The sequence below is a fragment of the Thunnus albacares genome, chromosome 11 (assembly GCF_914725855.1).
Source record: "Thunnus albacares chromosome 11, fThuAlb1.1, whole genome shotgun sequence".
Taxonomy (NCBI): Eukaryota; Metazoa; Chordata; class Actinopteri; order Scombriformes; family Scombridae; genus Thunnus; species Thunnus albacares.
In genome coordinates this window covers 18346681-18365846 of record NC_058116.1, presented here as the reverse complement: position 1 = coordinate 18365846, position 19166 = coordinate 18346681, and the positions used below count along the sequence as shown (strand labels likewise).

At 39.2% G+C, this 19166-nt stretch overlaps 1 protein-coding gene across 5 annotated transcripts; it reads left to right on the top strand.

Moving 5' to 3' along the window:
- The first annotated feature begins 1535 nt into the window (after positions 1 to 1535).
- On the top strand, positions 1536 to 18399 carry LOC122992784 (myc box-dependent-interacting protein 1). 5 transcript variants are annotated; one of them, XM_044366706.1, is made up of 20 exons: positions 1536 to 2033; positions 3071 to 3151; positions 3357 to 3411; positions 3583 to 3677; positions 4256 to 4351; positions 4604 to 4714; positions 4882 to 4974; positions 5239 to 5324; positions 5452 to 5527; positions 6014 to 6069; positions 7044 to 7088; positions 8314 to 8383; positions 8814 to 8936; positions 9153 to 9236; positions 11020 to 11040; positions 13494 to 13922; positions 14492 to 14554; positions 14925 to 14999; positions 15109 to 15210; positions 15312 to 18399. In XM_044366706.1, exons 1-20 carry the CDS (start codon positions 1947 to 1949, stop codon positions 15411 to 15413), a joined length of 1950 nt encoding a protein of 649 aa, XP_044222641.1. In that variant the 5' UTR covers positions 1536 to 1946; the 3' UTR covers positions 15414 to 18399. The 5 variants fall into 5 exon arrangements, with proteins under 5 accessions (XP_044222641.1, XP_044222642.1, XP_044222643.1 ...); XM_044366707.1 differs by lacking the exon at positions 7044 to 7088 and having other exon boundaries at positions 1539 to 2033; XM_044366708.1 differs by lacking the exon at positions 9153 to 9236 and having other exon boundaries at positions 1541 to 2033.
- Positions 18400 to 19166: the final 767 nt, after the last annotated feature.

Below are 19166 nucleotides of genomic sequence, written 5' to 3'. Positions count from 1 at the left end.
CACGAGAGGGGGGTGGAGAGGTGCTATTCACGGCATTATATGGGAACGAATGGGCTTGGTGACTCGTGGCCAAATGTTGTTATTGTCGGGGATAAAGAGACGAGGGGGGGGGGGGGGGGGGGGGGGGGGGGGGGGGGGGGGAGGAAGAGAGGAGGGAAAAGGGGAAAGAGGAGACAGAGTGGGGAGGGTGGTAATAGCGGGGGAGAGGGAGAAAGTGAGTGAGGGGCAGAGGACAAGAAGAGAAGCCAAGAGAGGCTCATAAACATGAGGAGGGAAAGCAAATGAGGTGTATTTATAGTGTCAGTGGGCTATTGCGTCCTCGGAGTCTATTGCAAACAGGAGAATTTATAAAAAATGATATTGGCAAGTGGTGTTTACAATAGTCTCAAAAACAGCATCCTTTTTTAAAATGAACACACTGCTCACTGCATGCTCGCCCCTTCTGAAGCACACACTCGCATTATGCAACAGAAATATGATATATACACCCAGTAGTAATGGTAAAGCAAATCATAAGAAACAGCTGCCACTACTTTAAGAGCCTTTTGTTCTGCTGCCTGTCAGCACCAACAGAGTGTGAGTTCAGGACCCTGGAGAGCTCCCAGCCAGCACCAGCCACCTGTGACAACGCACTGATGAAAGAGAGCTGCAGTTTATGAGACGGTTTTTTTTCTATCATGAAGCATCAAATAAAAAATTGTAAGAGCTGATAGACACCAGGTACAGGAGATTTAACAAATATAGCCAACCTGTAGGCTAGTTAACATCAGATCCCTGGTATGAATTGACTTGCTCACAGGCCTGTAGATACTGTATGTTCGCAAATATGAGCAGTGAGCTTACAGCGCCATCTTCAGGAGAGCAAATTAACTCTTTGTCGACACATTTTTACTGCCTATAGGTGGCCTATAGTGCTATATAGTGGATCCTGAAGGCTGTTCACCACATAGCAAAAGACACAATATCAGGACGTCATAAGCAGAGCTTTACAAGTCGCCTGATCCATCATAGAAACATTTTTAATCATTGATGGCTTCTTTTTATGGTTAACAACCAGATGTTGGTTTGACTTTTGCTGGAAATTTGTTTAAAGATGCATTACTCGCAAATCCACAGGAGAAATTCCATGAAACTGCAATTTAAATAGCAACTGAATCGTGCAGCATTTTTGACCTTATTGTATTTTCAACCCAAGGCACACTGCAGAAATATTATTATTACATTTCATCTTGGTGTGGGACCTCACGGGGACGTCTATGTTGTGTCTTACTTTGTTAAGCAATACGTGTTACGTAACAATTATTTTATTCAGTCAGACTGGTTTTTGAAGCGTTAATACAGTTTATGCTTTGAAGTAGGTCCAACTGTTTCTTACCATTGTTTGCTATGAGCCTTTTGATCTGTTATGAATATAAATCAGATATTTATTCACTATGAATTTGAGACAGTGATAAGTTTAAGAATTGGCTTCAAAATCATAGTTTGTGAAGCCAATTTTGACGTAAAATTTGAGATTACAAAGTCACCACTGCGCATTTTAGAGTGGAGTATTTACTTCAAAGCATTCAACCATGCTTAGTATATACTGTATATAGTATATTATCCCATTACCAGTTAATCTATGGTTGCCTACATGGTACATTTTTCACGTGTGGACGCGCAGCAGCATCTGTGCCTTTAAGAGCATCTCTTGACAGCATCCTCCTCTGTCACGGACGCGCACACAGCAGCTCAGCATTAGAGAAATACAACCTAGCATTCTGCATAACATCTTCCTACAGATACACCACAGCATCACAGAATACATACATACATACATTCATCACCATTATTTCTCAACTGGATATTGATGAATTTGCCTAAACGGTCGCCGTAGCGGTCCAACCGATCGTTATTGCTTTTTATTTCCTTCATCCCCGCATCCAAAGACTGATCTGCGCTGTAAGATGGCTGAGTTAAATTTGGGGAAGGGGCTGACTGCAGGGAAAGTGGCCAGCAACGTACAGAAAAAGCTCACCAGAGCCCAAGAAAAGGTAAGAGCCGCTCACTGACATGTTAATGTATGGGAAATGAGAATCTAGGCCCGCAAGCCGCGAGGCAGCAGTGCCGCATCCCCCACTGAGGCGCAGTGTCGCATCACGACATCTGAATAGTTAAGAGATGGGATGCTGCGTTTGAGGATGTAGATGTCCACTTAAATACATTATTTCTTTAGCCAATGTCATTCAGCGGACACCTTCATATTGAAGTTAGATATATTGTAGGCCTACTCATCATTTAGCTTATGACTGTGACTGTTGTGGTAGTGGCACTTAAAAAAATCTTTGGCTATATCTGAATATCTTGATGAGGTGCTTGTAACACAGATGGTGGTTTTTCTAGCTATATGAATGTAATAATCATCCATGCTGCAACATGTATATGTGGTAGATATGAGGCCTACTATATGCGTTTATGCACCTGCATGTTATGAGCTCAATAAACAGCAGGGAGCGCTGTTAGTCAATCATAATCCATCATATAATGTAGGAGTCAAAATTGACAAAACAGATGGTTGTACTGAGTGGATGTGACTTTAACTCATAATATGTAGGGTATATGGGTTTACATGTACATGGTAATACATTAATGCATACATGCACAACAGCAACGATTAGTCGATTAATCAATTAGTTGATCAACAGAAAATTAATTATTTCTTCTGAGATTTTATTGACAATGTACAAGAAACAATTAATCAATTAATCGAGAAAATTAAAAAAAAAAAAAAAAGAATAAGCAGTAATGAAAATAATGATTAGTTGCAGCCCTGCATATATGTATTTATGTTTGACACTGGCAATTTGACTTTCCTGCTATTTGCACTCATAACCAGAATCAACATTTGTTTCAAGTATGTTCCCATTTCTTTGTGACTTTTTAATGTATACAGTGTGTTGTATCACTTTTGCAAATAATTTATTTCATCTATGAATGCAAAGAAATCTAATTGAGCTTAAACTTGAGAGAGAGCACAGACACACAGATTATCTCATGCTTAATGTGTATTAATGTTTTGTTTGTTTGACAGGTTCTTCAGAAGCTTGGCAAAGCAGATGAGACCAAAGACGTTGCCTTCGAGGAGGGAGTTATCAACTTCAACAAACAATATGTGAGCGTACAATCCAGTGAATGGCCTTCTGTTGCATGGCAGAGCCCTGTTTCTAATTTGCCCAGAAATCAATTTTACTGTTGACCAATTACATAACAAAATTGCCTTAAGGGAGTTGTAGCTTGCTAAATGTTTTAGTCATATCTGGACTCTCACTGTACACCAACTGAAGTTCCTCAAACTCACTTTAATGTTTCATCTCCAGACTGAAGGCAGCAAACTGCAGAGGGACCTAAGGGCATACCTGGAGGCCGTGAAAGGTGACACACACGCCCAGAAAGACTCATGTTGTTGTATACACACATCACATGTATTCAAGACACATATATAGATGCAATAATGTATGTACAAATGCACTTTCACCTCCAAATATCTACTGAAGTTCCACTAATGTAAAGTATGTGTGTTTGTGTGTGTGTGTTTGTCTTCAGCCATGCACGAGTCCTCCAAAAACGTGCAGGCGTGTCTGGCTGACATGTATGAGCCAGAGTGGTATGGCAAGAACGAAGTGGATTCCATTGTGGAGGTCAGAAACATTTTTTATTAACGTGTTTCAAATACAGAGATTGCTTGCGTGCGTAAGAGTGCGAGGACAAGGTGGTTTCCATATAGAGGTCTAAAAACCACTTTATCATACTGTGCATTAGCTGATTGTGTGTGTGGATTCTCATTAGCTTATGTGTCCCAACAGCTTCCTGGGGTACGCACAGCCATGTGTGTCTTTGTGTGAAGGACGACAGTCTGAAAAATTATTGTGTTTCTTAGATTTTTGTTTCCCCCTTGGCAGCAAAATGATTATGTAATCATAAGTAAAATTATAATTGAAAGTAGGTAGGCATGAGAGATATTCAGCCCCATCTGACTTCATTAAGTTTACTCTTGAAATTGCTTTTGGATTAATGGATCTTGTCGCAAGAAAATACTGCAATTAGTTAAAAGGGTTTCAGTTTATTCTGAATCTAGAATTTAGAAGCAAAGCAAGACATAGCAACAGAGCTACTGTTGCAATAAAAAACAAGCATTTAACTCTATTTGTTTTATTTAATCTGTGATATTGTGTGTTTTTGTGCATCATACTGTACTGTATGTTTATCCATGCTGCAGGACTGTGATGTCCTGTGGACTGACTACCACCAGAAGTTGGTAGATCATGCTCTCATCTCCATGGATACCTACTTGGGCCAGTTCCCTGATATCAAGGTAATCTGTCTGGTCACAAAGACCCTTAACTACCATGATGAAAAATAATTCAATCAAACTATCTTAATACAAACCAATAAAATTTGGCTGTTCATATTAGCTATCACTGGTATCTGTGGTCACAAGCTAATAATATAATAAAGCTAATAAAAAGAAAACTTGTTTTTGAATGAAAACTGAACATTTCAGTGCAGATAGAGAAGCTGAATAACACAAATGTTCATGGTTTTCCTATTTTTTGCTTTTGTTCAGGCTCGTATAGCTAAGAGAGACAGAAAGCTGGTCGATTACGACAGTGCCAGGCACAACTATGCCACTACGCACAAGACCAAGAAAAAGGATGGGGGCATTAAAATCACCAAGGTAACGCAAGTGCACAGCAGTTTGATACAAGTGATGATGTGAATTCTGTATAGATGTGATTGTGATAATGTTTATATTCACATCAATATAAAATTTTGTTTTATTTGTTGTATTAATATATTTTTTTTTACATAATTTAATATATGAATTGTTTCTTTCTCTTTCAGCCCTCCTCTTTGTTGGAGAGGGCAACCCCAGGCTGGGCTCAGGGTATCCTGTCTGCACACAATGTTGCCCAGAGCAGCTTGTCCAGGAGCCAGGTACACAATTATGTTTTTGTCCATCCATCAAGTGTGTTGTCATAAGGGGTGTCCTGCTGCTGCAGCACTTTAAGACACTTGTGTAGTACCTGTCATCCCTCTTTCTCTCCCTCACTGTCAAATACAGTATATAATGAAAGGACATATAGCCTGCAAGTGTCATAAGATGTTACATTCACATAGACACATGGAGCACATAATTTTTCAACAGCAAATCAAACACATGCCAACACATTATGTGTGTGTGTGTGGTTTTTTTTTCAGGCCGAGGAGGAGTTGGAGAGAGCCCAGAAGGTGTTTGAAGAGATTAATATTGACTTACAAGAAGAATTACCTTCACTCTGGAACAGGTGTGTGTTTGTGATTTACTTACAAAATATTGAACTGTATGTCAAGCCAGTAATGGAATGAATATTATTATAAAATAAAAAATTCTCTCTCTCTCTCTCTCTCTCTCTCTCTCTCCACCCCCTCTAGTCGTGTTGGGTTTTATGTCAGCACCTTTCAGAGTTTGGCCGGTTTTGAGGAGAAGTTTCACAAGGAAATGGGTCGGGTGAGAGTCATCTACAAACATCCAGTAGTGCTGGATTTAGATAAAGACCAGAGCAAACAAGTTTCAAATAACGATTCATAGAAAATGTTAACAGTGTCAGTTTTGACTACATCAGCTGGGGCTGCGATAAAATCTAAAATATTTAAATGTTTTGCTGTCCCGTTTTTGAAATCAGATGCTGTTTTAGTTCATTTCTTATTTTTATGATTAAAACAAAAGTAGGATGTGGGATTTTCACTGAATGCAGTGAGATTATCCCCCTGCATTACTGCCTTAGCTTAAGAGTTATAAATACTCTCTCTGAATTTGGACGTGATGATGCAAACTAGCTGTAGCAGACAAATACACTTATCAGCGCACGCATAACCAGGAGGAGGACAAGGTAGAGGTCATAGAAGGTGCATAGAAAGTGCTAGAAGAATGTAATGGTGCTGGGTTTAAAATCTAATACCTCCTCTTACCCCCTCTTCCCGCCTCTTTCTGCAGTTGGATCAGGATTTGTATGACGTCTTGGTGACACTGGAGAGAACAGAGACAAGCAGGTTAGTGAGCAGTGCAACCATAAAATTATGATGATGTCATATACTATCATATATCTGTTTCATGAGGTTAAATGTAAAAAGACATTGCATTAAGGCATACAAGGGATTGAAAGTTAATTTAAGCAACAAAAATAAACACCATAAATGTTTTCTCAACAGTGATGGTAATCAGACTCAGAAGTACGTTTTTTGGTATTTCTTTTTTGTTAATATTCCACTCAGGTAAAAACCCAGTAACCCCAGGTTTCTACCATTTTAAAAAATCCACAAGTCTACCCAAAAACAGCTGTTTGTGTGAAATCCCGAGAATCATGTTGAATCAATGCTGAGCCTCATCAATCAGTCACTGTGGTTGATCGTCTTAGCCAGCAAAGAAAATATTCAAGCTCCTTGTAGACTTGGGCAAAATAAATCTTTACAAAAATATTTGCAGATATTTGAAAGAGCACATCGTTTACTGTGTTTGATGAATGTAGCGGGCTGCATCAGAAGTTAAAATGGCTGTGGGGCTAAGCGATGGGGCTATTTATTTTTCCTTTTTTAATTTTGAACACAAAAGCAGCATATTTTACTGCAAGCACAAAATGCAACAAAGAAGAGGTCCATTCAGTGGTCTACTTATTCAGTTTTCAGAAGGCTCACAGAAAAAGCTCTAGAAATACTTTTTTGGTACAATACAATGAAATGTTCTGTTTTTAACAGCTGAATACATTTCTGTGGCATCGGAAGTACGAGTGGAAGATAAGTGGAAGTGGAAATACACATGAAAGAGTTTTGTGATCCTAAAACACCCAAACCAATTATTTTACTGATTTAAGTTAAAGATTGATCTCTCGATTTCTTTTTCTAATCAGAAAATAGGGCATTCATGGGTTAAAACACTACTTTTCACAAACATTTTAAGATATAGGAATAGACAAACTAAACGACTTGCATTAACCTGGAGCCACCCCTGAACCCTCCCCCCCTTGCAGAAAGACAGGTAACAGCGGCGCCTCAGCATCAGGAGCAAATAGGAGGTAACATGCAGCAACTGTGGTAACCATGGTGACACAACTGTTGTCTGTCTGTCCAACTGTCTTTATGTCAGTCAGTCTGCAGGTTTGAGAGATTTCAGGGAGAACTAGTGCTTGGTTGTGCAACTGAACACAGACACACTGTCTGATCAGAGCATTGTGCACTCAGAGCTGCAGATATACAAGAGTTGAACAAACCTATGTCTTTAAGGCTGCACCAGGCAAGACTGTTACATAATAATACAACCCCATTCATAAGGTACAAAGCATCTCATCTCCCTCTACAGAGACTCATTGAAGTGATAAATCAAAGTGGAGTCCTACAATAACTTTTCACTTTTCACCTTTAGGCAAGAAGTACTAGGAAAGTACTGGTCACGATAGTTATATATTTTGACACTCTTTGTGCCTTTAGTATCCACTAGTAAACACACAGTCAGTGTGCTGTGTTAGATATTTGGCTTCACTACATTCACTACCTACAAGTGGGCCTGAGGCAAAAAAGCGTCGCTGGGCCTGTTTTAATTTGACTTAACACATGAAATTAGGAATATGCAACATGGAAGCACAAAACTGAAACAATAAAGGTCTTATAATTATCTTAAGACAAGGTCTCAAAATCAAGTAATAAAGCAGGACTCACCTAATGTCCCTTATCATGAGAGCTGAAATTCCCAAACAAAGATACAATTATATTAGCATAAATCATTGACACGTAATTATCCAGGCGCTTTTAGGGGCCCCTGGGTAGTTTACCACTATGCCTGGCTGGTAATCCTGTCTCTCTGCTTGAGTTTAATACCGCTTGCTGCCGTTTGACGCCACCAATGTACAAAATTGCCTGGTCCAGCTGTAAGTTGCAGGTATATGCCAAGCTCTTGAAATATCTACAGATCTGGGGCTGCTTTGTCAGCTGCACACATTCCCTATGACAGCGAATGCCTCTATCACTGCTCGCTTGTGAGGATTTACTGGAGGACAGACAAAGCCTGCTTGCATGGGATGGAGGAAGGAAAAAAGGGAGGGAAAGGAGGTTCACTTTTCTTGCATGACAGCTCTTGCAACGACATCCTCCGCATGCCTTGTAGATTCTCTCTAGCTGTGTTAGCTCTTAGCTGCTCTCTTCAAACCTTTGCTGCATCCTTCTCTCAGATTGTTTGCCATCCTTGTTTCTTTCTCTGTAATCTGGCTGTGTCCTCTTTTTGCCCTCTATCTCTTATTACCTCAGTGGCAAAGAAGCATCTAACCACACTCTCAGGCCAGGAGGACCACCCCCAATCCCCAAATCTCCATCCAAGGTACACACACACATTCACACACAAACTCAGACACAGTGACGTTATCTCTTCATTCAGAGACAAGTTGTGCCACTGAAATATGTCTCCACACAGGTGTGACTAATAACACTAATGGTGGCTACATTTCACTGAGGAGCAATTATTAATGTAATTAGTTACACCTGTGCTGCTATGACAATGCAAACTGTCTGAGAAAAGGGGGGGGGGGGGATTGGGCTGGGGGGGAATTTAATCTTGAAAAACCTGATTTTCAAATAAACAAATTCAGTTTCCAAAATGCTGATTGAAAGCATAAGCATCATATTAATTACTCTCACAGAAGTTAAAAACACAATACAAAGAATTTAGACCATTGAATTCATATTCATTTGGCTATAGCAGCACAATTCCATCCCCATATTGAGTTATTTTTTTTCTTTCTTTGTTCTAGCTAAAGCCAGCAGTGCCTCCTCCACCCAAGGTTACCCCGTCTAAGGATCTGAAAACAGAGAACATCATCAACCTGTTTGATGCTGCGGCTACTCCTGATATCAGCGTCACCTCCCCTACAGAGGTTAGTGAGTAGCTGCTGTCGACAAGCTGTGGAATAGCCCTTTAACTTTCCAGTCTCTCATGCAGGTCAGAAGCATTAAGTCTTCCCTCCTCTGGCCTGCCCTTCTATTCTATTCTATTCTATTCTATTCTCCTTTGCTTTCTTTTCTGTCCTGCTCCTTACCCGTTCTATTGCGTCCAGTTAGCCAGTGAGCCCTCCTATTCCTGTTCTTATCAGTTTGACAGTCCTGCAGTGAGCAGCCTATTGGACATGGACCTGGACTCTTTCAGTGCAGCAACCAAAGCCTCCACGGTCACACAGGTGGATGATTCATGGCATGAACATATAGACTGTACAGACCTGACACTGAAAGAGATGCCAAGCTTCACAAGAAATGTTTTTATTTTAATCTGGAAAGTCCAAATAAACGTTGTCATCAATACGTAATGCTGGGGAACGAGTCTCCTTGCATAATGACTGCTCCGGTTAAACAAATTGGACGGATGATAAAGTACCAAGTTTTTTTCAGCCAACACTTACACCTAAAATATGTTGATGTAAACTTGATAAGTCTGGAAATAAAATGAAATTACTTGGCAAGCTTGGTATATTTTGAGGTGTTATCTGCTCTGCTTCTTTCCAATTTACCAAATGAAAGGTGGACAGTGGCATGATGATCTGTAGAAACCTGCATCTAGTGACCACTTCTTCCTGCTTCAGCACTATCCACCACATCCCTCGTGGCATGAACTTTAGATTACAGCCCTGCTCTGCTCTTACTTTTTTCTCTTCAGAACTGGACAAAAGTGCAGCAGAATCGAGTTTTAAATACTGGAATGACATGAGTTGTACTTGGTTTATTTTAGCATACTGTTGAGTATCCTAAAAGTTACTTACATTACTGAGATAGATTAAGTGCACCTCATGTTATTTCACATTCAAAATATATTCAGCTGCTGTTTGATCCAGGTCTGCTTCTCAGCCTCAGTGTAGCGTTTTAGTACCTGACAGATGGATGGCATGTAGCCTACTGTATACCTTGACCTAGTGGGTACCAAAGCCAGAGATTATAGTATGGCAAACTGGCTCAATAACGGCACAAAAAGGGAGAGGTTATTTACATATGTTTGTAATTTTTCTCTCGTAAAGTGAATTTCTTGTGGCTACCAGACACGCTACAGCATTACAACACTAAACTCTGTAATGAATGTGATTTCAGAACTCCACAATGAAGTTTAATCCATAGACTGACTAGATGATCACACAGCAGATCAGAATTACAATACTGTCAGTAATGGTGTCCAAATTGTGTCAAGTATCTACAATATAAGTTCTTAAAATTCAGAAATGTAAAAAAAATTCTTGTTTCTTTTCATAAATTCTGATTTGTGTTCATTGTGTGTTGTAAATATCCACTTCATTTAGTATATTTTTAAAACTGGATTAACAAATAATCAAATTAAAAAAGGGTGCTTGCAGTGACAAACTAGCCTTTATATTTACTGTATGTTTCAGTCACAAAGTTCCTCCAGTAGTAGGACTCAGCTGTGTTTTAGCAAAAAAATCTCAGGGAGCTGCACTCTACACAACTTGCCCATGGGAGACAAAGTTAATTACTAACTGGTGAAAAGGTCAAACATATAGCAGCAAAAAACTCAGATCTTTTGATATTTTTCTCAGGAGCTGGTGGAGACCAAAACAGAGATAAAAACAGAGTGAATATTGGACTGGCCAGAAACAGGTGCAAAAGATCGGTGTCATCGGAATTTCACAGCCTCCAGTTTTTAGAGTAACGTTAGTTCTCAATTAAAAAAAAAAAAAAAAGTAATTCAGTACAATCCTGTCACATCTTTTGCAAAATGTATTTCATTTATTCAAAGTCTTGCTTTGTTCCACTCCTTCATACTTTGAATCATGTAATCCTTCAAACTTTATTGAGAATTGCCTCTACTCTTGTTCTGCTGGAGATCTTCCTGCTATGGGCTTGTAGGTTTGGAGCATGGACCTGCATTGGAAACTTCTTATTGAATGCAACGGGTTAAGCAAAAGCTTTGTAAACAATTTTCTCTGTCTTCTCATTCTGTTACTTTGTTTGTTTTCACAGCCTGCAAACTGGGACTCATGGGTAAGCGTATCATCCTCATCTTAATCGTTTTTTAAAATATTGAGAAAAAAGTATCATTATGATCATCATCTTTACTGTCATATTCTTGTGTTCATAGTAACCATAATTTCATTTGACTACACATTAAGTGCTGATGCAGCCATTATAAAAGCCCCACTCATTATGCTTGCTGCTACACACTCAGAGAATATGCTGGGAAAGTCCTGCATTACAAATGCAGGACGTCTTAGGTAGGGACTTCTATAATGGCTGTTTTGTTTATATAAACAAGCTTCTCCATAAATGGATCTCTTTCATTTGTCTGTCCCAAATCTGTTTGTGCATTGTCCTTGTGTCTGCAGTGCTTGATGTAATAACACTAAACACTGAAGAGATTGTTGTGCAGCACAAATAGAAGTTGGGAAAGAGCTTGAGCCAATTCAGTTTCAAATTGAATTTTACACTGTTATATATTGTAGAATGGATGTGCAATACTGTCTCTCCCTCTTTCTACAATATATACTGTATATATTCGACAGCAAAATATAGATCTGAAGCCTAGAAATGATTGATTATAAGACAGAACTGACATCCATAAAAGATAATAAATATACAAACTATTGTAGCACAAATTTAACCATAAATGTAAATTTAAAATCTTTTCTTAGTGAAATGATTTGTGACTGAATTGACCTCTTGTCTTTCTGTTTCTCCTCGTATCCCTGTATGTGCACATGTTATGCTGACAGAACATGTACCCTTTACATGTTAGCAACAGTACAGTACATCCTCCATGTGACACACAGGGAACACTGAAAGTTGAGTGAAGTTGCTCATGTTCACGGTGGATTGTTTTATAGAAATGAGAGTTAGTGGGCAACTTCACAAAGCCTTGCTTGCATTTCGGCATTCTGACCATCATCTAACCCTTCCGTTCATCCCGATCACTGTAAGAGAGATGTGTCTCTAAAACCATATGGTTCTGCTGTATTAGTGCTTGAGGCAAAGCAGTGATACTTCATAAAGGAACGACACTTCTGCTCTTACAAAGCTCCCTTCCTCTTTCTCCATCTGAACATAGCCGTGTAAATATAAACCATGCTTGCCAACTACACACAGAAGAACCAACATCTATCTTCTGATGGGAAAAGGCTGAAAATTTTTGCGTTTCTGCCTTCTATTGCCACCCTTCTTTATCCTCATCTGTCTTTTGATTTAATCGTAACCTTCTCTGTAAAGGTTTATCGTTCTACGCAATCTTCTTGAGTCTTAAGATGATGATGATGATGATGATGATGGTGTAACATCTGCTCCTGAACTCCTCAAATTGGTGCCCATGGCATCTTTCATGGCCCTGTTTCTGTTCATATGTTGCAAAACTGCTCCATTTCCCCCTTAAATACGGCTCCTATATTTTATCTAAATAATGTTTGATGCCATAAAACCTCATCCATGTTCAAATCCCTTGAAAGACCATCCTCATGGTTTTGCAGGTGTTAGCCTTTTTATTAACTAGCCATTCATGATGATGATTTATAGGTAATGTAACAGTAAGGGCTGCCATCTTTTTAATGTGTTAGCACAAACTGCAGTTCAGGCTGATGGGAAGTATTTAGTCAGAAGCCAAAGTGAAATTTTGACCCGATGGTGGCACTAGAGGAAAAGTCAGACAATCATCAAACAATTGATCCTGTAGGGAAGATGAACGTCTGTACCAAATGTGATGACAATCCATCAAATATTTGTCCAGACATTTCAATCAAAAATAAAAAGCCAGAGGATCATTAGGTCATTAAAATATATTCTTTGGACATATTGTCTGGGAACCAAATGCTAATCTATTTAGTAAATGTTAAGACATTTCACTTGGTAATTGAAAACTACTAGTAAAATGTTAGATGAAAAGTCAGGGAATGACAAATATCTGAACTAAATTTCATGGCAATCTATCCGATATTTATTGAGATGACCTCAAAAGTCATGACAAAAATACAATATGGTGGAAAATGGTCAGCATAATATATAGCATAAACAATTTTTATTTAATGGGCTAAGACATGCAAAATCACTGGTCCTTTATGTTTGAATTTCTTATTCGCTAAAAAATTCGCTATTCTAAAAATACAACCTCTCCGATCTCCATAGAAGCTACCCCTTTATTACTCCTATCAGTTCCCTAATCCCTTGTTCATCTAAAATGTTTTACTTGGTTCCTTAGCCAACTGTTTTGTTCAGCGCATACACCACCCCTATATATCCTGGAAATATTCCTTACTCTCCCAGTACTGACAATCCTAGATCTTTTTTTCCCATTAAAATGCTTGACAGTTGAATCTGCCATTAAATATACCTCACTTCCTTGTCCCTTCAAATTTCCTCAACCATTTGATTTATAAACCCATTATAATAGCCATAAGGTAAAGTTTCTCTTATGACCTCTGACTCCTCCTTGAAACCTGACCCCTGCCCCTCAGCATGAGGACAATGGTGCCCAGGAAGAGGACACCAAGCAGCACTATGACCCCGTGGCTGCTTCTTCAGAGGCCTGGGGGGATGATGGTTCGCAGCCTGTCCGCTATGACCCCATAGCAGCTGCCCAAGAGGGCTGGGGGGATGACGGAACCCAGCCAGTTCGCTATGACCCTGTGGCTGCGGCTCAGGAGGAATGGGGGGATGATGGGAGCCAGCCAGCTCATTATGACCCTGTGGCTGAGGCCCAGGAGGGCTGGGGCGATGACGGGAGCCAGCCGGTCACAGAGGTGCCTGCAGCAGAGGTGCCTGCAGCAGAGGTGCCCGCCGCAGAGGATGAAACACCTGCAGCTGAGGCTCCAGCTGACGCCACTGAGGAAGAAGCTCCCCTAGCTGCTGCTGCTGCTGCGGCGTTGGATAATGAAGAGGGTCAGGTAACCAAGGAGAGAAAAAAAATGGAGAGATGCATTTGGATGAAAAGGGTGGATGCATCGACTCTTGAGGAGGAGGTTTGAGCATGGGGTGCAGGACAGAAACAGATGATACAGAAATAAATTGTGAATGAAAGGTGGAAAGATGGAGAAAATCTTGAGATGGAAAGATTTAGGATGCATCTGGACCAGCAGGATGGATGCATCAACTGTAACGCAGAGAGGGCAAGCTGGAAATTACTTGATAGGGGAAGAGAGTAGACATCTGCTTCTTAATGCACACAATTAATCCAATCACTGCTAATCACAAATCCACGCACATAGTATGCTGTGCAAATGCTTTATCTATATGGCTGATATGCATTAGTGTCTAATCTTACTGTCTATATAACACACCTGTATTTACCATGACTTGGCTGTGTAGGCTGCCATAGCGCTGCTTGTCTTTTTGTCTGTCTTTGTCTTGTACAGTATTTCTTCTGTCTGTCATTCTTTCTCTTTCATTATCCAGATCCTTCATCACCCTCACTCTCTAACCTCTCTGTTATTCCTCCATGTCTCTCTGGTCCCAGGGTGAGTCTGCAGCAGCTCCTGCAGAAACAGAGGAGGTTGAAGCAGTGACAGTGAGTGAGGAAGTGAGTGCAAGCAGTACTACTTTAACATATAACAGCATGAAATAACTGTTAAATATATTTTCATTGCAAAATTCACTAAAATAAGGATGTAATATTGTGAAACAGTAAGACCAGAATAACCTTACATATAAGATTGTTAATATATTATACTCATTATATTTTAAGAGCTTACACTACCCTTAAATGTTGCATGATTATGTTTCAAAGTCACTACAGCACATATGGCATCTTTTAAAGATTCTGTAACAGCCATCATGCCTCTTCTCATTTCCCACGAAAAATCCAATCAGGATCTTTTAGGAAAAAAAAGACTTTTAGGGCTCAAACATGTCTCTCTAAAAGACGCCAAGCTTCTTTCTTTTCTGTCTAGACACCTGCAGTAGTGGCGGAATCAACAGAAGTAGCACCGGAGCCTGCAGAAATGCCCCCAGGCTTCCTGTTCAAGGTAAAACAGAATACAGGATGAAAATATCTCAATAGTGCTGAACAAATCCTTAACCCAAATATGTCTTGTATATATTGAGATAATTCATATAAGTATTCATGTGATAAAGGTCCAGGTGATGCATGATTACGCTGCTAATGACACAGACGAGCTGGATATGAAGGCTTCGGATGTGGTGCTAGTAATCACCTTTGACAACCCTGATGAACAGGTACACACACACACACACACACACACACTCAGAGGTATGTACTGTAGAATCGCAATTACAATGATTTGATAATGTCTTCATTTGTGTGTCTGTGTGTTTAGGATGAGGGCTGGCTGATGGGAATAAAGCAGGATGACTGGCTGCAGAACAAAGAAAATGCCACTAAAGGGGTATTCCCCGAAAACTTCACCCAGAGGCTGTAAAAGAGGAGGACAGGACATCATTCCAGCTTCCTTCTTTATGTCGCTCTTCCGTATGCCTCTATCCTTCCTCCCCTTTCTTGCCCTGTATCTTTACTAGGACTTTGGCCATAGAAGCAGAGCTGTCACAGCCCTGGCTGAAATCATGCATTTCTAAGGTCTGCTACACTGTGCTAAAAGTGGATCTTGGCATTTCTATGGATTTCTGCCAAAAATTTAAAAATTACAGATGTAGCCCTTTCACAGGTCCCATTTTTTTTAATTGTCTAATTGTCGTGCTACATCTGCATTGTTGCTGCTCCACTGATCCTGGTCATACAGGATAGACGCAGGTATGGGTACCTCTGCAATGGCTATCACTGTAATTGCATTATAATGTTTTAATATTTGTCATGTCTCATTATAAACTCTCCAAGACATGTTCCACCACCATAACAGAGAAAATGTAAACTGAGACATGCTTTTGTTCATCAGACAGTGAGAGATTGAGAACAATGCCAAGTGTAGCAGAGTATCCCTTCCACACACACATGCCCTAAAATTTTATTTTATGAGGGATGGGGGGGTGTAATCATTAGAACCAGGCTGAGATGAAGGTAAACACAAACTGAGTAGAGATTAGAAACATTCAGCCAGCAGAGAAACACACTGAAAAACCAGAACTAACTCCCAGCTTGCACATTCACCCCAGTCAAAATGCAAAACTCTCAAAGTGGCATGTTTGAAAACACAATATGTAAGAGGACTGTAGCTAAACAGCACATTAACAGTGAGAAATTCAGATTTTTTTAAACAACAGTCTAATCAACACCTGGGTTTGAATCTAGCCACACTTGTTGAGGCAGATCTTTGTTTTCTAAAACTAAAAAAGATCTGGAAAAAACTCAAAAAGTCTGGAATTCCAGAGGAATGCGTTTGATTTGCTGTGAGTTAGAAAATGCTCACATAGACATATCTAAATAAGGTGTTCAATAGCATGCAGTGCACTGTTGTCTGACTAAAATGTATCTGATAACAAGGTTTAACATGGCCACTGTGAGAATGGGCTCTTTCTATTGGTGAATCCAAAAACATTTACTGATTATATACAATATAACTGTTGAAACAAATCTCTGTTTTGGCAATTTTGGTCACATGTATAGCTATAAAATGTCATTTCTCTTGGTGGAGGGTGAGGCATAGCGGGGGGTGTAAACATTGCAGTTCTGGTGTCAGGGTTTCCAGTATTTGTATTTCCTATTTACTAATCTACAATCACTCAAATGAATAGTCCTGGACTTCTGCTGCTGACACAATTCTAGCTGAACACATCCAGTCCATCCTTTAATTCCTACTTTAAATATTTACGTGTTAAACATGGGCCCTTGGTTGTTGTATTAGTTTAGCGTCAATGGTGGTATAAGTAGTACAAACCTGTTAAAATCCAAATAAATTTACATGCAGTTAACTTTTCATCGGACAACAATCCAATGTAAAAAACTGGTTTCAGAGTCTTGTAGGATTTTTTTATCTCCTCAATGTTGAAATTAAAGTTGTCTGGAGTTATGTCATGTGGGTATGAAAGACACCTTCTTAATTATTTATTTTTTTGATGTGGGTTTCCAAATATGCATTAGCCAGGCTCGCTAAAACAGCAAGCCAACAAACTACACCGATGAGAAGCTGCTAATGTTAGTACAATAGTTAGGCACATATGATTACAACATAATGCTAATCAAATATATAATAACTGAGCCAGCCTCGTTCATTTTTAAGAAATGTGCCGAAAACAATTCCTTCTGTTTGCATAGAGACGACTTAACTCAAATGCAGAAGATTCAGAATATGCACCAGAGCAACTCATTTTATTTTTGTATGCTGCCAAGCAACAATTACATATAGCCTAATGTAACTTTATCAACATAATTGCCAACTGAGGATGTGATGGAGTGTTTTGTACGTCTGTCAGGTTTACTAGCTGCGTTCATAGGTAGTTAAACCTATATCACATTCAGTCATTCATTTAATCACTGACTCAAAAGAGATTCATATTTCTCATGATGTTATTAACATGTAATAAGTGAGAGAAAATGTATGTGTGTACGATTGTGGGTATGTGTGTGTGTGTCAATGGGTTGTTGGGAAACATAAATTATTCATCAATAGGCTAATGTTATTGGACGATGTCACCACCGCCTGACAGGGGAGGAGATTGTTCGTTTTACAGGAAGCTTTTCTCACCAGACAAAGGCAACTCAAAACGTATTTGGGTCTTTTTCCACTGGCTGGTATTATGGTTCCAGGTGTTATTGTGCATTTGTTGTGTATAAGTGTAATTTTGCCAAGCAGTGATGACAGTTACATATTCTATAAAGACATTCATATCTGTATGTGAGTTACTGTGTGCATGCTGACTTCCCATGTATTGTTGTGTGAACACCCTTAATTTAAGACAATGATACTTGGGTTACATTTGAGGCAGTTGAAACAGGCAAATTTTTTTATTTTTTATTATCCATTTGATTAATCTTAGTAAGGGGGATGGTCGGTGGTTACATACTGTATGGTTTTCCACCATTCCTCCTTCAATTGCTGGTTGTCCATCAGCCTTGCCTCAAAATGTTACCAGTGTATCGTGGTCCAAACAGAAATAAACATGACTATATGGAGACAGGACACATAGAGAGGAAATCCAAACCACCAGACTCAGGTGGACAAATTTTCTAATTGTTTTCAGTATTTTAACCACTTGAGATGTGCATGATTTTTTCATGTGTATTTAAAAAGCCTCACATGTGAGATCATCACCTGCACATTTGGGTAAAACCGATCACTTTTCATATTTATTTTTTCAAATTTTATGTACTATATAACTTGATGAGTGTTTTACCTGGGTCTGGTTCTCTATCTGTCTTAATGGATCAGTCTCCTGTGAAGAGCTATGGGATAAGACAAAAAGGTTTTTCCTGTACCTAACTGACCAATATTAATAAAGATGACTTAGAATCTCCTTTTTCTTACTGATCTTTTGTGGCTCTCATTTGAAGTCAGCTTTGATTTTAGGGGGAGTCATGAAATAGGATACTGCTACAGTTGTCAATAAGTCGCAGTTTCACTACTAATCTTTTTTCTTGATTAATCTATCATGTGACCACACTGACAAAGTGTGTCCTGTCAGTCATGGTTTTTACTCTTCCAGATGGAAAAACAAACATTAGTAAGGAGTAGTAAGGAGTTGTTATTTTCATTACTGATTAAGCTGCAGATTATTTTCTCAATTAATTGATTCATTGTTTCAACTATAAAATGTCAGAAAAATGCCTGTTATAATTTCTTGGAGCCCACGGTGACGTCTTCAAACATCTTTCTTTGTCTAATCAACAGTCAAGAATCCAAATATATTCAGTTGACTATAATGTATTAGACAGAAAAACTTCATATCCTTATATTTGAGAAGCTACAAACAGCAAATATTTGGCTTTTTTTCTTTAAAAATAACTAAAATAACTTGCTTATCAAAAGAGTTGTCGATTAATTTTCTGTCAATCGACTAATGGATTAATCAACTTATTGTTGCAGCTTTAGTAAGAAGAAAGCAGACACATGTCCTGCTCTCGCTCTTGAATTCTTTTAATGTCTGGATTTTGGTCTCAGGACGTCTTCTTTGCAAATACTGAAGCACCCAGCAGGGTGTGCTGTGTTCAAATAGTAGCTGTACATCATGGAAAAAGAAAAAAAATATCAGGCATCAAGTGGAAGAAAGAGGAGTGTTGCTGA